Source organism: Sphaeramia orbicularis, chromosome 22, assembly GCF_902148855.1.
Source record: "Sphaeramia orbicularis chromosome 22, fSphaOr1.1, whole genome shotgun sequence".
NCBI lineage: Eukaryota > Metazoa > Chordata > Actinopteri > Kurtiformes > Apogonidae > Sphaeramia > Sphaeramia orbicularis.
In genome coordinates this window covers 9,032,929-9,053,800 of record NC_043978.1, presented here as the reverse complement: position 1 = coordinate 9,053,800, position 20,872 = coordinate 9,032,929, and the positions used below count along the sequence as shown (strand labels likewise).

At 41.0% G+C, this 20,872-nt stretch overlaps 1 protein-coding gene across 1 annotated transcript in view; it reads left to right on the top strand.

The window, feature by feature from the left end:
- prkd1 (protein kinase D1) overlaps positions 1-20,872 on the top strand; it is a 51,967-nt gene that overhangs the window by 17,397 nt on the left and 13,698 nt on the right. Inside the window, exons 2-17 of the mRNA XM_030125909.1 lie at positions 2,325-2,463; positions 7,101-7,232; positions 7,321-7,484; positions 8,090-8,113; positions 9,700-9,907; positions 10,416-10,493; positions 11,000-11,201; positions 11,326-11,449; positions 12,293-12,370; positions 12,472-12,636; positions 14,073-14,184; positions 15,226-15,278; positions 16,450-16,522; positions 16,620-16,726; positions 20,447-20,608; positions 20,689-20,787. Of these exons, the coding sequence (XP_029981769.1) occupies positions 2,325-2,463; positions 7,101-7,232; positions 7,321-7,484; positions 8,090-8,113; positions 9,700-9,907; positions 10,416-10,493; positions 11,000-11,201; positions 11,326-11,449; positions 12,293-12,370; positions 12,472-12,636; positions 14,073-14,184; positions 15,226-15,278; positions 16,450-16,522; positions 16,620-16,726; positions 20,447-20,608; positions 20,689-20,787 (1,920 nt within the window). The remainder of the gene's footprint in view (positions 1-2,324; positions 2,464-7,100; positions 7,233-7,320; positions 7,485-8,089; positions 8,114-9,699; positions 9,908-10,415; positions 10,494-10,999; positions 11,202-11,325; positions 11,450-12,292; positions 12,371-12,471; positions 12,637-14,072; positions 14,185-15,225; positions 15,279-16,449; positions 16,523-16,619; positions 16,727-20,446; positions 20,609-20,688; positions 20,788-20,872) is intronic.

Below are 20,872 nucleotides of genomic sequence, written 5' to 3'. Positions count from 1 at the left end.
AAGGAAACTTCAACACCAGTCGAAATATACAAAATAATAAAAAACTGTGAACAAAAAGCAAAAAAAGTTCACTAAAACGAAGGAAAAAGCAAGAAAATCAAGAAAAAAAAGCCAAAGTAATCAATAAAATGAACAAAATTAATAACAAAAAGCAAAAATATGAGAAAAAACAAATAAAATAATAAATAAAATGAATAAAAATCAGCAAAATATGGTTGCAGATGCTTGTTTTTGTGTTCAGTTCATGATAAATTTGACAGAAAAAGTCCCTTTTTCTTCAGTTTTTTCTGTTTTGATATAAATGCCTTTGACTTTACCCTGACCGTCTACATGAGGAGTGATTAAATACAGGAAACACTGAAAAATGTAAAACACACAGGAGAATATTAGAACCAATGGTGATAAATAACTTCAGGAAGGTTAAATGTAGACACAAACTTATTTGGAGTCAAAGTAAAAAAAAAAAACAAAAACAGGCGGTAATTAGTGAAATTAAATAATTAGTTAAAGATAAGAAGAAAATGATGCAAAAGACAAAAGGAAACGATATAAAAGATGAAAATGAAGACATTATTCGTGCTTTATCATCTTCATTTCCATAGATCCAGTCGGCATTTTTATCAAATACAAACACAAGTTTCTACAATAAAACCTTTGTCAATATATTCATGTTATTATGATGGTGTATACGGGCCACATAGGAAAATAAAAACACCTGTTAGTACGGGAATAAAGCCGAAAACAAAAACAGTCATAATTTATGAGAATAAAGTCATACCCACTCGTCACATAATGGAGTACTACTACCACTACAACTAGTGCTAGTACTACTACTACTTCTACTTCTACTACTGAAGTAGAACTCTAAAAGTCATTGTTGTTGTTGTGAAAGACTCCAGTACCCATGATGCCCTGCAGGATCAGCGGACAGCTGTGGAACAGAGGAGGAGGGAGAGGGGCTGTGGATCCATGTTACCATGACAACAAATGCTGCCCTGCTGCCATGGCAATGACACATACATAAAGATGCATCTGAAGTGTTTAAGAGGAGACTCAGCTGCTTCATCTTCATCCTCATCTTCATCCTTATCCTGATCATCTTCATCATCATCTTCATCCCCATCCTCATCTTCACCCCATCTTCATCTTCATCCCCATCTTCATCCTCATCCCCATCTTCATCCTCATCCCCATCTTCATCCTCATCCCCATCTTCATCCTCATCTTTATCTACAGCTTCATCCTCATTTTCATCCCCATCTTCATCTTCGTCCTCATCTTTATCTTCATCCCCATCCCCATCCTCATCGTCATCCCCATCTTCATCTTCATCCTTATCTTCATCCTCATCTTTATTTTCAGCTTCATCCTCATCTTCATCCCCATCTTCATCCTTGTCTTCATCTTCGTCCCCATTCTTATCCTCATCATCCTCATCCTCATTATCTTCATCCTGATCATTCTCATCTCATTCATTTACAGTAAATGGGTCTAATTCATCTATAGTCAGTTTTAATCATCTCCGTTCACCTGCAGAAAAACAGTCAAACTAACAGATGTTTGATCTGTTCGATAGTTTTATCTTTTTTTTAAATCTCGTTCACCATCGTTTGACACTCGCTCTTGTCTTGTGTCTCCTTCTTTAACTGTGAAATCCTGGAAACGTATAACACACTTATAAACAGCTTTAAAACATCTGAAATGACAATTTAAGGACAGAATGAACAAAATAAGAAACAAAATAAATAAATTTGACAAAGTAATCAATAAAACAAACATAAGAAACTAATCAATAAGAACAGATTAATTAATAAAATGAACCTAAAGTTTGGAAAATAATCAATAAAATCAACAAAAGGGACAAAATAATAATCGAGATATTGTGGCCGTTTGAAATAAACTTTTATAAAAGAAAGAAATGCACTTAAATTACATTGAAAAAAAGAATGAACAAAATAAGAAACAATCAAAATCAGTAAAATAAAAAGGACAAATTGATGAATAAAATAAAGAAGAAATTGAGGAAAATAAGATAAAATCAGCCAAACGGACCAAATAATACATCAGTCATATCTCTGTTGTTTTCTTTAATGAGTCATAAATGAAGTCACTGCAGTGCCTCCTGGGTAATGTAGTGTATTCATCGTCATTATGAGTCTGTGAACTGAAAATAAAAGGACTTTCAACGGGATGAATCATTTATTTTCCAGTCAAATGTGCAGTGGGCGGAGCTTAGTCCATGTACGCTAACCTTCTGTAACCATGGAGACAGATGTACCCCTAAACCCTGACCCTGTGTCCCACCTGTTTCCTCTGTCTCTTAGTTACCAGAGTGTGGTTTTTATGGGATGTACGAGAAGATCCTGCTGTTCCGTCACGACCAGACGTCGGAGAATGTTCTGCAGCTGCTTCGCTCGGCGTCTCAGATCCAAGATGGAGACCTGGTGGAGGCCGTCCTCTCAGGTAGGTCGCCATGGTTACAGCCAAACCGAACACGGAAATAACACGCAAACAGAATGAACTGTGAAATGTGAGCAGAAGAAGTACAGAAACACTGCACTGATTTACACTGAAGCAGAGGATCATGGGAAACATCTGAACCATCTGAACCTGATCCTGGTCAGACACGAAACCTTCCATCAGGGTCATTTCAGGTCATCGAGCAGGTCTGTTCGAACAAACTCAAAGTGGAGAAGAAGAAGAAGAAGAACTGAATTAAAAGAGAAAATGGTAAAATCCACCTCCATCCCCCTCTTTTTCTTCCTCTTCCTCTTCTTCTTCCTCTCCGTCCTCCTCTGGCCTCCTCCTCTTCTTCCTCCTCCTTTTTCCTCTTCTCCTTCGTCTTCTTCTTCTTCCCCTCCTCCTCCTCCTCCTCTTCCTCTTCTTCTTCTTCTTCTTCCTCCTCCTCCTCTTCCTCCTTCATCTCTTCCTCCTCCTCCTCTTGTTCTTCTTCTCCTCCTTCTTCTTCTTCTTCCCCTCCTCTTCTTCCTCCTCCTCCTCTTCTTCTTCTTCCCCCTCCTCCTACTCCTCCTTTTTTCTCTTCTTCTTCTTCTTCTTCCTCTTCCTCCTTCATCTCTTCCTCCTCCTCTTCCTCCTCCTCCTCTTCTCCTTCCTCCTCTTCCCCCATCCTCATCTTCCTCCTCCTCCTTCATTACCGTCCGTTCATTTCCACCTCCTCCTGGTTTTCGCTCTTTTTTCCGTTTCCTGTCTTCACACCGTCTTCGTTCCAGATTCGTCAACATGTTTAGGAAACAAACAGGAAATTAACTGGTGGTGGTTTAACAGGAAACTGCGTCCAACAACATCCTGAGGAGGTGACGGACGCAGGTTCTGTTGGCTGTGAATGAAATGGTAGAGTTCTACCAAAGGGTTTAGAACCAGAGGAGAACGTCAGAACCATGGAGACCATTCTGGAACCAACAGAAACAGACCAGTGGAACCATGACGACCAAAAGAACACACTTAAAAACCAACATATATGACAACCAGTGTGGTTCTGATGGGGTTCAGGTGTGGTTCTTATGTGGTTCTTGTGTGGTTCTTACGCAGTTCTTGTGCTGTTATTTGATTCTTGTGTGGTTCATGTTTGGTTCTTATTTGGTTCTTGTGTGGTTCTCAAGTGGTGGTTCTTGTGTGGTTCTTATGCTGTTCTTATTTGATTCTTATGTGGTTCCTATGCGGGTCTTGTGCGGTTCATGTGTGGTTCTTCTGTAGTTCTTGTGCTGTTCTTATTTGGTTCTTATGTGGTTCCTATGCGGTTCTTATGTTATTCTTCGGTTCTATACGTGGTGTGGCCACACCCTCCCGGTTCCCCGTCGTGTTTGTTTTTGCTTCTGCATTACCAACGGAGCTCCTCGACGCCGTTAATTCCAACACAGAGAGCGAACACATAAATACAGCATTTCCAGTGTGGAACCGCGTTGGAACCACATACTTGCGTGTTTTTTTTTTTGGTTAGTTTTTTTCTGAAGGATGTAATCACAGTCTGGAGCTCGTTCAGATTTTTCCAAACGCTCGTCGTCTCCAAACAAAAGCCGTAAACAATAATTTGAATAAATGGAGGTAATTTCCTGCAGCAGAATGTCTAATCAGAGCGTATTCTACTGGAGAACGGCTGTGTCTGCACCGAACAAACACCAGAAAGGCTCTGAAAACGCCCGCACAGACTCACAAACCACGGCCCAAACTACCCAGCATGCCTTGCCAAAGCCGCCGGCCAACCACGTAAACAGAGAGTCCATCTGCAGCCGCTGAGAGCCTCTCATCTGCAAAACATTTACACAACACACACCAACAACCCCTCATTAGTGTGTGTGTGTGTGTGTATGTGTGTATGTTCACCGCGTTCAGTCCACGGTTCCGTCGACTCCAAAACAAACGCCTTCAACACTGACTCTGGATCAGTTCAGTCTGGTCCAAGGTTCTAATAGTTTGGGATTTTTCATTCTAATTTAGTTTTATTTAGTTTTGACTTTTTTTTCTCTAATTCAGTTCGTTTTAATTCGTCTTTAGAGCAGGTTTGCTAGTTTTTATTAGTTTTCATTATTTTCTAAATGATTAGTTTTAGTATTAATTTCAGTTTTGTCGTATCTTTTCTCTTCTTCTCCGTCGTATTCAAATAAATCCCAGACAGGACTCTGCTACTTTCTCCCAACTTTAGTCTCCATGTTTCCAGGTAGAGTGGGGACCAGAAGACGACCGGAAACCACAAGTGAACACAAGTGACGGACTGTCAAGTGTCGTATGGTGCCGCTAGCTAAAATTGCTCAAGTGAAATAAATCGATTTTGTATCAATCTGACATTGACAAAGACAAAAATGAAAGGAATTTTATCTATAATTTTTATCCGTTTTAGTTAGTTTTGTAAACACACAATACAGTTTAAGTTAGTTATCGTTTTTTTCTTTTAATTAGAGTTTTTATTTATTTCAGTTAACGAAAATGTTTTTACAATTGTAGTTTTCGTCATTTCGTTAGTTTTCGTTAACGATAATAACCTTGGTCCGGTCCACGTTCCTTCTGTTCCTTTGGTTTTGACTGAAGATGGAACCGTGATGGGATGTAAGAAAATATCAGTTCTGCAATATATCGCGATATTTCATTTCACAGTACTGTATGGATAATAAAAAGTACTGTATCGATATTTTTAGGTATTTATTCAAATGCAAATATTGTGGAGGTTCATTTTAGTTTTTCTTTTTTGTTTATATTTTATTTATTATTATTTAACACTCTTTTATTAAATAATGTTTGTTCCTTTGTTGGGATTGAACTAAAATAATGTTTTGAACTAATAGAATATGAACATTTGAACAGGATCTTAAACTGTAATGTCTGTAAAACAGAATTTCAGTTTGAACACAGGAACATTTTGTGATGTAACATTAGATCCTGTTGGAATCAAATAATGTGTTTTTTATTTGTGCAGATTTCTGGTGTAATTCAATTCTTCAAGGAAATAATCATTTAAAAAAAAAAAAAAAGAAACAAAAAAAAATTTGCCTTTTTAACAGTATCATAATATATCGCAATATATCGTATCGTGATCCTAGTATTGTGATTTGTATCATATCGCCAGATTCTTGCTGATACACAGCCCTAGTAACGGCGAGTCCGACGAAGACGATGACAACAAGAAAAAGGCAGAAACCGGATGTAAAACACATAATTAAATGTTGAAACAGAATCTAAATAATAGGGGTGGGAATCTTTTACTATCTCACAATTTGATTCAGATTTTTGGGGCTATAACCGTACAACTAAGAAAATAAACAAAAACAAGGAACAACATAAACAGAAAGATTAACTGTGATCATCCAGTTGAAGCTTTGATTGACAGGTGTGATTGACAGCTCAGTCAGATGTCAGAGCTTTTGTTTATTAAATAAAGCACATTTTTTCACCAACAAAGACATTAAAGTGACTTCGTTAAGTATGTTTGTGGAGTCTGTTAGCATGTAGCATTAACTCATCCATGATGCCTTACAATCCTGCAGCTCCACCCCTTTTGCCCAAATATGGTCACTTCCAGCTCCAAAAAGGCAACATGGTGATGATCACTGGCATCAACTGAACAGCTTTAGAACAAACAGGAGACGTCATGGTGCCTCTGTCGACGGAATGATGTAAAAGACAAACGACGTGAAAGACAAACGACGTAAAAGAGAAACGACGTCAAAGAGAAATGACGTTTAAAGGTTCAGTGGAAAACTAGAGCGTTGGCCTGTGTGGAACCCTGGGTTCTACATGTGGTGGTTCTAGATGCGGTGGTTCTGATGCTGGTTGGAGCTGACTTTAAGGAACAGATGTGAATCTATATTTAATAAATACTGACATAAAAACTGTTTGGCAAATCATTCTGTCAAATTTAAACGACAATAAATATAATAATCTATTAATACTGATATGTAGGGACTGAAGTTAGTAAATGTGTCGATCGTGTTTTTAACTTCATTTCCCATCATGCATCATGTGGTACTGCACTTCCTGTTAACTGTCATTGCCATAGCAACATGATTATGAGACTACTGTATTCAAAATGACTAATATCTGCCAAAACATTGGTCCGATCAACTGACTGTTTTCACTAGTCTGATCACTGACCCAAAATACACACACACACACACACACACACACACACACACACACACACACACACACTCTTCCCTTTACCAGTTCAGTATAAACTATTCTGTTTCTCACTGGATACATGATCCTCTGGGCCCTTAAACTGGATCCGAACCGGTCTGAACCGGTGTCACCTGGTCTGACCTTGGTCTTCAAACACTGGTTTTGGTTTTTACTGATCAACTTCAATTATCTTCATTAAACCGACCTGAACCTCTGATGGAATTCAACCTGAAACTCCTGACGACCCGTGGTTTGACCTCTGATTTGACCCCTGGATTGACCTTTAATTTGACCCCGGGTTTGACCTTTGATTTGACCTCTGATTTGACCCCTGGTTTGACCTTTGATTTGACCTCTGATTTGACCCCTGGTTTGACCTTTGATTTGACCTCTGATTTGACCCCTGGTTTGACCTTTGATTTGACCCCTGGTTTAACCTCTGGTTTGACCTGTGTGTTGCTCTTTTCCAGCGTCGGCCACGGTGGAGGACTTCCAGATCCGCCCCCACTGCCTCTTCGTCCACTCGTACCGAGCGCCGGCGTTCTGCGACCACTGTGGCGAGATGCTGTGGGGTTTGGTTCGTCAGGGGCTAAAATGTGAAGGTACTGACGTTCACAGATAAAGAAGCTGACATTTCAGGAGCTGACGTGGGTCTGAGCCACTGTTCTTCTTCTTCTTCTCCTCGTGCAGGTTGCGGTCTGAACTATCACAAACGCTGTGCCTTTAAGATCCCCAATAACTGCAGCGGCGTGCGGCGGCGGCGTCCGTCCAACGTGTCGCTGACAGGCATCAGCATCGGCCGGCCTCTGTCCGCCGAACCGTCACCACCACATTACACCGACGACGCCTTGCTGGTCAGTCAGAGGTCACAAACACAACCACACAGTCAGGGGGTGGGGCCTCAGCCTTCACTAAGCCCCTCCCTAAAGCAAATATTGTCCAACCCTACGCTAGCAACCGTAACCAGGCACATGAGGTCTGTCCAGAAGTGAAGCTGAAACGCTCTTGGCCATAAAACAGCACAGATGAATTAATGATGAATGAATCTATGAAACAACTTCAACACATGCGTCATAGTCGTTAATTTTCCATTTTTCTGTTTTCATGTCCATCATGTTGTAAAATAATATTAATCTGATGATGTTTGTGTTTGAATTAGGTCTGAATTTTCAGAATTGATCTGAACTGAAAAAGTGAAATGAAAGCGTCTGTTTTTACTGAACGTAAATGATGGGGTTCATTAAACTGAATTCACATCAGTATCATATAAATGTTCAGCTTCAGGCTTAAAGCGAATCGTCATCTGATTATTAAAATGAAAACCATTAACGTCTGCACATTCAGTGGTTTTTAGCCTCAGGTTTGTGCAGATTTTCAGACGTTAAACTGTTTTCTATGTTTCTAAGCGGCACTGTTGACTTCCTGTCTGACCTGTTGTTCTCCGTTCTTTCATGTCCAGTCTCCGGTCAGTCCCAGCATGGAGGTAAGAACCACAACCTTCTACCAGAACATGCACCACCTTCACTTCACGTCTGAACACATGTGACATCACTGAGATGTTGTTTGAGGATGAATGTGTGAATTAATGCCTTGTTAACGGACCTGAAACGCTGTGGCCAACTTGAACGGACATGTATGAAATTGGGTCGATTGCCCAAAAAACCAACACAGACGTGAACTGGTCACATGACCGCAACACAACAGGAAGTCCGCCATCTTGAATTTTATACTAATTTTTGTGATTTTTTTCTTGTATTGAATCCTAACAAACTCCTCCTGTAAGTTTAAACAGTTGACTTCAGATTCGGCCGGCTTCATCTACAGACATTGACGACCAAAACCTACTAATGCCACGTTTCCACTTCATGGTACCGGCTCGACTCGACGTGGCCTTTTTGCATTTCCATTACGAAAAGGACCTGGAATCTGGTACCTGGTACTAGTTTTTTGGTATCACCTTCGCTGAGGTTCCAGGACTGGGGACCAGATACTAAAAGGTGACGTGTAAACACTGCAGACCACTGATTGGTCAGAGAGTTGTCTCTGTGACCCGCCCTTTTACAAAAAACAGATGCCGAAGTTGACAGTAAATATGTCGGTAGGTTAATGCACATGATGACAGCCCAAAAAACTACACCATGGTTTGTCGAAGAGGTTCAGACAAAAAAATTCAGCATGAGCTTGATGAGACAACACACAATGAGCGAGTTTATCAGCGACTCTGAGCAGATGACACAGAAGTAACGCGCTGCATTGCTATGACGACCAGGTACTGTAAAGTCAGTAGTATCCTGTAATGGAAACGGTCTGGAATAAGACCTGGTACCCGAGCCAAGCCGAGTCGAGTCGAGCTGCTTCCATGTAGCAGAAACGTGGCATAAGTGGGTTCTCTCTGGTTAATCTAAATTGCCCATAGGTGTGAATGTGACAGTGATTGTTTGTCTCTGTATGTGTGAACTGGTCACATGTCCAGGGGAACCCCACCTTCACCCATAAGTACCTGGGATAGGCTCCAGTGACCCCCATGACCCCAGTGAGGATAAAGCGAGTTCAGAAAATGAATGAACTTTAATGCTGTTGCCATGGCGATGGTGAAAAATGTGATTTAGAGAAGTGACTCTAACTCAGATGTACTGTCTCCAATCAGCTCCAACTGCACTAATTACTTCATGACCAACTGAACCTGATCACCTTGACATGTAAACATGGAGGCTGTTGTCATGGCAACACAGCAACGTTCATGGTTTTGGCTTGAAACAGGAAGTTGTAGGAACACAAATGTTTACTTTAATGTGACCTTTTTGATATTTGGATCATAGACCCCGTTCCAAAACACCTACATGTCTGTAATGATGCCCACCCTTATGTCCCAGCATGCACTGGGGTCCAAATATGGCTGACTGCATCATTCTTCCATGTAACTTTGAGATTAGTAGTCCAGCTCTAATTGATGCAGAAATCAGACACATAACTATAAAATATCATCTTATTTTGACCACATACTGTGATTTTTAAAAATGTATTTTCTGGGTTCGTTCCTCATCCTGTTCAATGTCGTCTCCTCTGCAGAAGAACCAGCTGGATTACTTCCCGGGCCGAGAGCGGCGTTCCAGCTCCCAGTCGTACATCGGCCGACCCATCGAGCTGGATAAGATCCTGCTGTCGAAGGTCAAAGTTCCCCACACCTTCCTGATCCACTCGTACACCCGACCCACTGTGTGTCAGCACTGCAAGAAGCTGCTCAAAGGCCTGTTCCGACAAGGCCTGCAGTGCAAAGGTAAGGCTAATGGAAACCACACCGCTAACGGAAACCACACCGCTAATGAAAAACACACAGCTAACGGAAAACACACCGCTAATGAAAACCACACCGCTAACAGAAAACACATTGCTAACGGAAAACACACCGCTAACAAAAAACATACCAATAACGAAAACCACACCGCTAACTGAAAACAGACCACTAACGGAAAGCATACCGCTAACTGAAAACATATAGCTAACATTTAGAAAACAGATCACTAATGGAAACACCGCTAATGTAGAGCACAGTGCTAACAGAAAACACACTGCTAACGAAAAACACACCACTAACCAAAAACACACCGCTAATGAAAAACACACTGCTAACGAAAAACACACCGCTAATCTAAAACACATAGCTAATGGAAAACAGATTACTAATGGAAACACCACTAATGTACAGCACAGTTCTAACAGAAAACACACAACTAATGTATCTTCAACCGACAATGCTATGTGACATCTGTCGTCTTCTCTTTCAGATTGTAAATTTAACTGCCATAAACGATGTGCGCCCAAAGTACCGAACAACTGTCTGGGGGAGGTTTCCAAAAACGGAGGCAAGTTTCACCACAAACATGGGCGAACGTGACCATTAGCTTAACATGACTGTTAGCATTAACATGACCATTAGCTTAACATGACTGTTAGCATTAACTTGACCATTAGATTAACATGACTGTTAGCATTAACGTGACCACTAGTGTTAATGTGACCATTAGCTTAGCATGACTGTTAGCATTAACATGACCATTGGCTTAACATGACTGTTAGCATTAACGTGACCATTAGCTTAACATGACTGTTAGCATTAATGTGACCACTAGCGTTATTCGCGCTAAAGTCAAACAGTTTAATTGAAGTAGCTTTGCTAAATTTCCTGAGTTTGTAGAATATTATCTGTTTGTGTTTTTTCTAAATCACAGTAGAATCACGAACTTTCAAATCTTTTCAAACACCTATTCCAACATGTCCTGACTGTTGGTCGTACAGACAGAGGTCAAAGGTCATGGGTCGGAGGTCACGGGTGTAGACTTCCAGGTTCAGGTCTGTGTTTGTTTTCCAGAGCTGCTGAGTCCGGGGGCGGAGTCGGACGTCGTCATGGTGGAGGGTTGCCTCGACGACCACGACAGCGACCGAGGCAGCAGTTTGTTGGACGACATGGATGAAGCGCTGACGTCGGAGGGCGGTCTGCTGCTGGAGGCGGGGCCAAGCGACCTCTGTGACCTGCATGACCCCGACCTGGACGAGTCCAACCGAGCCATCAGGTACGACAACGCCCGAGGGGGTGGGGCTTCAGAGAACGCTAATTAATACTTTATTTATTGATGATGTTGAAGATGCGTCACAAACAGACTGAACTGATGCCATGTTATGCCCCGCCCCCTGCAGCCCGACAACCAGTAATAATATCCCCCTAATGAGGGTCGTCCAATCAGTGAAGCACACCAAGAGGAAGAGTAGCAACGTGATGAAGGAGGGCTGGATGGTCCACTACACCAGCAAGGACACACTGGTACCGCAAAGACACCGTCTGGACACCACCTGTCCGTCCACCTGTCTGTCCACCTGTCCATTACATGCACCTGTCAATCATGTCCAACTGTCTGTCACATGCACCTGTCAGTCATGTCCACCTGTCCATCATGTTCACTTTCCATCTTGTTAACCTGTCCCCATGTTTACCTGTTGTGCTATCTAACTGTTGATGATCTCCACCTGTCTGTCGTGTCCACCTGTCCGTCCCTCTTTTCACCTGTCAGTCATGTCCAACTGTCCATCATGTCCAACTGTCCCCCATGTTTACCTGTTGCGCTATCTAACTGTCGATGATCTCCACCTGTCCATCATGTCAAACTGTCCGTCATGTTCACTTTCCATCTTGTTAACCTGTCCACCTCTCTGTCCATCTGTCCACCTGTCAATCATGTCTAATTGTCCATCTTGTCCAACTGTCCATCATGTCCAGCTGTCCATCATGTCCACCTGTTAATCATGTCCAAATGTCAATCATGTCCAACTGTCCATCATGTTCACTTTCCATCTTGTTAACCTGTCCACTTGTACGTCCGTCTGTCCACCTGTCAATCATGACCAACTGTCCATCATGTCCGCTTTCCATCTTATTAACCTGTCCACCATGTTTACCTGTTGCTCGATCTGTTGATGATCTCCACCTGTCCATCATGTCCACCGTCTGTCCACCTGTCAATCATGTCCACCTGTCCATCCGTCCATCCACCTGTCCTTTGTGTCTGATTCCAGTTTCGTCCTCCTTAGATGCTCATAGGTCTCTGTAGGAACCAGTTTCATGGACCTACTCCGTTTTCTGTCTCTGTCCCACGTGTCTTCGTTTCAGAGGAAGAGACATTACTGGCGTCTGGACAGTAAATGCATCACCTTATTCCAGAACGACACAGGAAGTAAATACTACAAGGTGGGCTGTGTAACTGAAACACCTGATTCTGCTTTTGAATAATGACGTTTGATGTTGACGTCCATCCAGATCCTCTGACTGCTCCGGTCTTTGTCCTCCAGGAGATCCCTCTGTCGGAGATCTTGTCCCTGGAACCAAACCAGGCCTTTTCTCTGCTTCCGGACGGATCCAATCCTCACTGCTTCGAGATCGCCACGGCGTCGCTGGTATATTACGTCGGAGAGAACCTGCAGAGATCAGAATCGGTGACGGGCAGCAGCCTCCTGGTGAGAACCACCACACCTGATCCACTGAGCCTGATCAATACATGGAAATAATCAGATAATCAATAATCAGAGGCTCCGTAGTTACCGTGGAAACACCGTCATCTTCTCCAACATTGATTCCCCAGTAAAACCAATGGAGTTGGATCAATGACGGTGGAAATGGAGACACTTGGTTTATATGTATTAAATGAAATGGACAAGAACAATAAAGCATGTCTAAAATAATAAATAAAATGGGAAAAAAACATGCCAAAAAGTGAACTAAAATGAAGCCAAAAAAGAATAAAATAAGCAATAAAATCAACAAAAACAAAGTAATCAATAAATTGAACAAAAATTAACAATAAATCAACAAAATAATAAGTAACATGAACAAAATAAGCTAAAAACTGAACATTTTTCTAAACGTTTACAATTAGTTACCGTGGAAACACTGTCATCTTCTACAACATCGATTCACCAGTAAAACCCATGGAGTTGGAGCAATGACAGTGGATGGACACACTGCGATTATGTATTTTAAATAATAAAAAGAATGAACATAAACAATCAAAATTTACAAAAAAAAAAAAAAAGTGGAAAAAAATGAGCAAAAAATGAACAATAACAGTCAAAGTGATCAATAAAATGAAAAATAAATCAACAAAATAATAAGTAACATGAATAAAACAAGCACAAAACTGAAAAAAAAACTAAATAAAATGGGCAACAAAATGAACAAAAACACAAATTGCTAAAAATTAAGAAAAACGAAAGAAAATAATAAACAAAATAATAATAAACAACATGGAGAAAGTAATCAATAAAAAATGAACAAAAATAAGAAGCAAAAAGAAAAAAAAAACAAGCAAAAAGCTGAATGAAATTGAAGAAAAAACAATAAACCCATGGAGTTTGATCAGTTTTTGGTTTATGTTCAGTTAATGTGAGATTTGACTGGAAAAGTCATTTTTTCTTCAGTTTTCTCTGTTTCTAATATAATAACCTTGAATATCTCCATGATCAGTGAATTAAATATAGAAAATACAGGATTTACACTGAAAGATGTAGAGTATCAATGAACAAACTGTTAAAAGTTCAGCCCAATAGAAATTATCGAAGGATTGAATGTTGGACTGTTGAACACAGCTGAAATGAACACAGAATGTTAGCTAATGACCAGACACCAACAATGTTTTTTTGATATTAAATCTGTTTGGTTTGTTCAGTTTCCAGCTTTATTTACAGTCCTCAGGGAATTGAATATAAGAAAAGTCAAATTCAGAGGATTGTATTATGATAAACAATGATAAAAAAAAAACTTATGAAAAGTGAAACATAGAGAAAAATTCCTTTCGAAGTTGTTGCAAAAAAAAGTTTTAGGTCGAATTAAAAACATCAGGTGTTAATGATTGTGGTTGTACTTTTACCCATGATGCACTGGTTTGCGTCTCCAGGTGAGCGGCATCGGTCAGGACGTGGCTCGGATGTGGGAGATGGCGATTCAACACGCGCTGATGCCGGCGGTGTCGACCGGAATTTCACACAGTTTACATCGAAGTGGACACAGTGAGTTTATACCAACAACAACAACAACAACATAATAATAATAATAATAATAATAATAATAATAATAATAATAATAATAATAATACAGTTAGAATCATGTGATCATGTTATGCAGATGATACTGTTATATACGTCTGGATAATGGACATTATATACAGATTATAGACGTGTCCTACAGGTGGATATTGGACATTATGTACAGATTATAGACATGTCCTACAGGTGGATATTGGACATTATATACAGATTATAGACATGTCCTACAGGTGGATAATGGACATTATATACAGATTATAGACATGTCCTACAGGTGGATATTGGACATTATATACAGATTATAGACATGTCCTACAGGTGGATATTGGACATTATATACAGATTATAGACATGTCCTACAGGTGGATAATGGACATTATATACAGATTATAGACATGTCCTACAGGTGGATAATGGACATTATATACAGATTATAGACATGTTCTACAGGTGGATAATGGACATTATATACAGATTATAGACATGTCCTACAGGTGGATATTGGACATTATATACAGATTATAGACATGTCCTACAGGTGGATATTGGACATTATATACAGATTATAGACATGTCCTACAGGTCGATATTGGACATTATATACAGATTATAGACATGTTCTACAGGTGGATAATGGACATTATATACAGATTATAGACATGTTCTACAGGTGGATAATGGACATTATATACAGATTATAGACATGTTCTACAGGTGGATAATGGACATTATATACAGATTATAGACATGTTCTACAGGTGGATAATGGACATTATATACAGATTATAGACATGTCCTACAGGTGGATATTGGACATTATATACAGATTATAGACATGTCCTACAGGTGGATAATGGACATTATATACAGATTATAGACATGTCCTACAGGTGGATAATGGACATTATATACAGATTATAGACATGTTCTACAGGTGGATATTGGACAGCTGGTTCTTCTGTCCAATGACTTTAATAAAGTCTGTCGTGTGTGTTTGATCTACAGAGGAGGTCTCCATCAGTATCTCTGTCTCCAACTGTCAGATCCAGGAGAATGTGGTAAGAACACAACACACCTTCAAAGCCAGGACCAGAACCTGAACAACAACTAGAACCAGAACTACATCCACATCCATATTTTTATATATATATATATATATATATATATATATATATATATATATATATATATATATATATATATATATATATATATATATTGTATACTGCATATATAAAAGGAAGTAAACAGATTTTAAAGGGGAAGCCGTCATTCAGTTTCCTTTTTTCTCCCTCGTTTTCATCCTAAACTTCTCCTTCCTTCTGCTGGTTTTCCTCGACCGTGTCATTTATTTTTTTTGTCTTCTCTCTGTTCATCTGTAAACTCTACTCACGCAAATGTAAAAGCAGCGAACGTTTCCATTTCCATGCAGACGTTCACCTCGGCGTCTCCAAGGTGAGCGCGTCTCCGAGCACCTCGAATGGAGATTACTGTGATTACTCACTCAGCCAAGCGGTTGCCATGGAGATGGGTGGTAATTAGGCGGCGGGCCGGGCGAAGGGGGAGGCGGTTTATAACATTGTATTCGTGCGAGGTGTGAAATTAGGCTGTCGGCGAACGGCAGAAAGAAGACGTGAGTGCAGACAAATGAAGGAGAAAATATTTAGTGGCGGCGGTGTCAAAGCCGAGGCAGATCGCTGACGAAAAACCAACCAAAACCATCACTGACGCCGGTGCGGCGGCTGTGGCGGCCTGATGAATCACCGCATTTCACTTGTGTTGAACCCACTTTCTGTCAACCTGCTCCAGTCAGAGCAAAACCAGGCAGGAAGGACGGGAGGAGGTGGAAATTACCCACAAACCCCTGCACTTAGAACCATTTATGGACACAATAAATAAACACAACAAACACAAATTAAACACCAGCCTGGATAAGGATGCACCACTGTTCATGAGTTTAATCATAAGAGTTTAACCCTTAAAGACCCAAACCCTTAAAGACCCAAACGTCCACCTTTAACCTAAACCATCCACTGATATAAACTGTTTAATATTGATCCATTAATCTGATCAATACATGTCAATAACTGGTATAAAATACAGTTTTACTTTAATTATTTGCAGGACAAAATGTACAAAAACTTGTAAAATGAGTAAAATACCAGAAAAATAAGGGAAACATTTACCAAAAACCCCTGTAAATGTGATGGGTGTTGTGTTGTTCTCCAGGACATTAACTCCATCTACCAGATCTTCCCTGACGAGGTTCTTGGTTCAGGACAGTTTGGAATCGTCTACGGAGGTGAAAACACGACGATGTTCCGACTGAAAACCCACCGACGCTGGCATTAAACCTCAACTCACTCTGAGTGTGTGTGTGTGTGTGTGTGTGTGTTCAGGTAAACACAGGAAGTCTGGTCGAGACGTTGCCATCAAGATCATCGACAAACTGAGATTTCCGACCAAACAGGAGAGTCAGCTACGCAACGAGGTGGCCATCCTGCAGGTACACACACAAATACACACACACACACACACACACACACACATACACAAATACATACACACAAACAAATACAGACACACACAAATACACTCAGACAAATACACACAGACACAAATACTCACACACAAATACACACAAATACAAATACACACAAATACAAATACACACAAACACAAATACACACAAAGACAAATACACACAAATACACACACATGAATACACACATACAAACACACTCACACAGATACACACATACAAATACATGCACACACACACAAATACATACACACACACACACACAGACTCACACAAATACACTCAAATACACACTAATACAAATACACACACATACACACGTACAATACACACACAATAACACACATACGATAACACACACACACACATATATTAGGGTTGTAAATCTCAGTTGTCAGACTGATACGATATTCATCTCGATACATCATCTCCAGTCCGATAAATTAAACATACATGTGGCACCTCATGATACGATACGATACAATTCACACCCAAACCACGATACAGAGCGATTCAACACATTCTGACTGAATAGATTCATTATGGTAAAATAATATGCAGTGGAATTCAATGACTTTGATTATTTATTTACCAAATAAATCCATGACTTTTCATGAAGTGTCTTTAGTTCCGTTTCAGAACATGTGTCTCACAGACAGGCGGTGGAAAAGGTCGGACTTTGTTTCCAAAGTCGTTTCTCTGTTTGTTTCTGAAACTCAACTTCTTCCTCCTTCGCTGAATCCATTTGTAATGGAATGTATTTATAATGAAGGCCAAACACAAAAAGATTCTGTCACTTTAAGACACACCTGTGTAAAGTATTATGGGATGTACTGTTAGTTATGTATGTGACTGTTAAAGGAAGTATCTGTGGTATGTACTGCAGTATCTGCGGTATGTACTCCAGTATCTGCGGTATGTACTGCAGTATCTGTGGTATGTACTGCAGTATCTGCGGTATGTACTGCAGTATCTGTGGTATTTACGGCAGTATCTGTGGTATTTATGGCAGTATCTGTGGTATTTACAGCAGTATCTGTGGTATGCACTCCAGTATCTGCGGTATGTACTGCAGTATCTGTGGTATTTACGGCAGTATCTGTGGTATTTACAGCAGTATCTGTGGTATTTACAGCAGTATCTGCGGTATGTTCTCCAGTATCTGTGGTATTTACGGCAGTATCTGTGGTATTTACGGCAGTATCTGTGGTATTTACGGTAGTATCTGTGGTATTTACAGCAGTATCTGTGGTATTTACAGCAGTATCTGTCTGGTGGTCCCCAGATCTTGTACAAGACAATCCAGGCTCTTTTCATGGGTCGTTCCACGTTGGTGGAACGTTCTACTGAGCACTATGAGAACAGAGGCGTCCCTGCCTATCTTCAAGAAGCTCCTGAAGACCCAGCTCTTCCGAGAGCACCTCCTGTCCTAGCACTAGTATCCGACATTCCATTTTAAATATTCTAAAAAGGTTTTTCCCAGGATTATCACAGATTTTCCCAGGATTATCTCTGGACCTGCTGCGGTGGTCCTGCCTCTCTCCTGCCTTCATCATCATCACTCACTTGTCCTCAATTGCCTCCATGTGTCTCCCCCTACTCCCCTCTTCTCCCCCTCTCCCCCAGTCTCTATCTCTATTGCTCTCTCTTTTTCTCCCCCTTTAACCCCAACTGGTCCAGGCAGAAGGCCATCCTCCAGGAGTCTGGGTCTGCTCCAGGTAGAAGAAGTTTTTCCTCACCACTGTCACCAGTCACAAGTGTACAGGTGTCAAACTCCGGTCCTCGAGGGCCGGTATCCTGCATGTTTTAGATGTTTCCCTCTTCCAACACACCTGATTCAAATGATAAGCCCATCATCCAACTCTGCAGAAGCCTGATAACGACCGTCAGGTGTGCTGGAAGAGGGAAACATCTAAAACATGCAGGATACCGGCCCTCGAGGACCGGAGTTTGACACCTGTGCACTAGTGTTTGCTCCTGGAGGATTCTGTTGGGTTTCTGTAAATTGGCTTAGAGTCTGGTTTTGACCAACTCTATATATAAAGTGTCATGAGATAACTTTTTTGTTGTGATCTGGCGCTATATAAATAAAATTTGATTGATTGAGTGATTTGATTGGTTTTCCCCTGTAAGTCGCTTTGGAAAAAAGCGTCTGCCAAATGCATAAACACATAAACACATAAACACAGTACCTGTGGTATGCACTGCAGTACCTGTGGTATGTACTGCAGTACCTGTGGTATGTACTGCAGTACCTGTGGTATGCACTGCAGTATTCAGTACAGCTGATCTAGTACAAGTACACGTTCATAAACCCCATGTGGTCTCCTCCTTCTGTCTGTCACATTCACATACACACAGGACAGAATTTATGGGCAGAGCGTGTGCTTAGTGCAGTGGGCGGGCCCAGTGCGTGCGCGGAGATGGTGCCAAGTGTGTGGGCGGAGTGTGTGTCCAGTGCGTGGGCGGAGCGTGTGTCCAGTGCGTGGGCGGAGCGCGTGCCCAGTGCGTGGGCGGAGCTTGCCCAGTGCATGGGCGGAGCATGTGTCCAGTGCGTGGGCGGAGCTCAGACTGTCATGTGCAGTGTACTCATCCATGGCGCACATTAACGTGTTTCTGTAGGAAAGAAAAACATTACTCTAATAAATAGTAACACTTTTAAATGCAAGTACAAATGTATTCTACTGAACAGATTGAATTTTATCGATACAAACATTCAATAACTGATACATCGTGATATCATTCCAAACTTTCATTCACTCACAGCTCATCTGTCGGTGGACTGGGATGGTACACGTGTCAGCGTATCAATACGTATCAGATTATCTTCCCATCCCAAAGACACACACACATACACATATATACACACACGTACACACACACACACACACACACACACACACACACGGTGGTGGTGTGTCAGCGCAGAGTGAGATTTCCTGTCGAGAACGACTTCATTACCGTGGCAACACCGTAGGGGTGTGACATCCTGTAATAATCCAGAGCTGCTCAACCGGCAGAAACAGAAACACCTGCAGAAACACACACACACAGACATACACACATGCAGACACACACACACACACACAGACATACACACATGCAGACACACACACGCACACACACACACAGACACACGGACACTGCTCATTTCAGATCAATTCAACACACGAAGGAACAGAATGATCTGATCTGAAGAACACAGAAAGTAAACACCTGAACGAATGAATGAATGAACGAATGAACAAACAAACGAATGAATGAATGAATGTGTCAGACAGATTAAACATAGACTCCAACCACTAACAGTAAATGAACCACAGACCCATAAACTACATGTATAGATTATAAACTAAACATACATATTATCTATTATATTATCTGTTTAAACCATCACTTGGTTTAGTTTTAGTCTTTTACTTTATTTTATTTACTGTTTTGTTTAGTTTTACAGTCTTTTTTTACCGGTTTGATCATTTTAGTCAGTTTAAACCACCTCTGACTTTGGTTTTATTATACTTTAGTTTAACTATGTTTAACCCTTTAACAATCAAATAGTTTTGTTTTAAAAAATTTAGATTAGTTTGACCAACTTTTACTCTGTTCCAACCATCTTTGAGTTGAGTTTAATGAGGATGAGGATGATGATGATGATGATGATGATGGCGGTGGTCTGTCCTCCAGAGTCTTCATCACCCGGGCGTGGTCAACCTGGACTGTATGTTCGAGACTCCGGAGCGGGTGTTTGTCGTCATGGAGAAGCTCCACGGTGACATGTTGGAGATGATCCTGTCATCGGAGAAAGGCCGACTGCCCGAGCGGATCACCAAGTTCCTGGTCACGCAGGTTCAGACGCGACCCGACATCTGGTGGAGTTGATCTATGAACCAACCAACCCGTTAAAGCCGGCGCTGTTTGTGTTTCAGATCCTGGTGGCGTTACGTCATCTGCACTTCAAGAACATCGTCCACTGTGACCTGAAACCAGAGAACGTCCTGCTGGCCTCGGCAGACTCATTCCCTCAGGTAAAGCCTCCCACGGGTCTATGGTTCGGTTCTGTTGGGTCTATGGTTCGGTTCTGTCGGTGTTTCATGTCTTCATCTGGGTCCA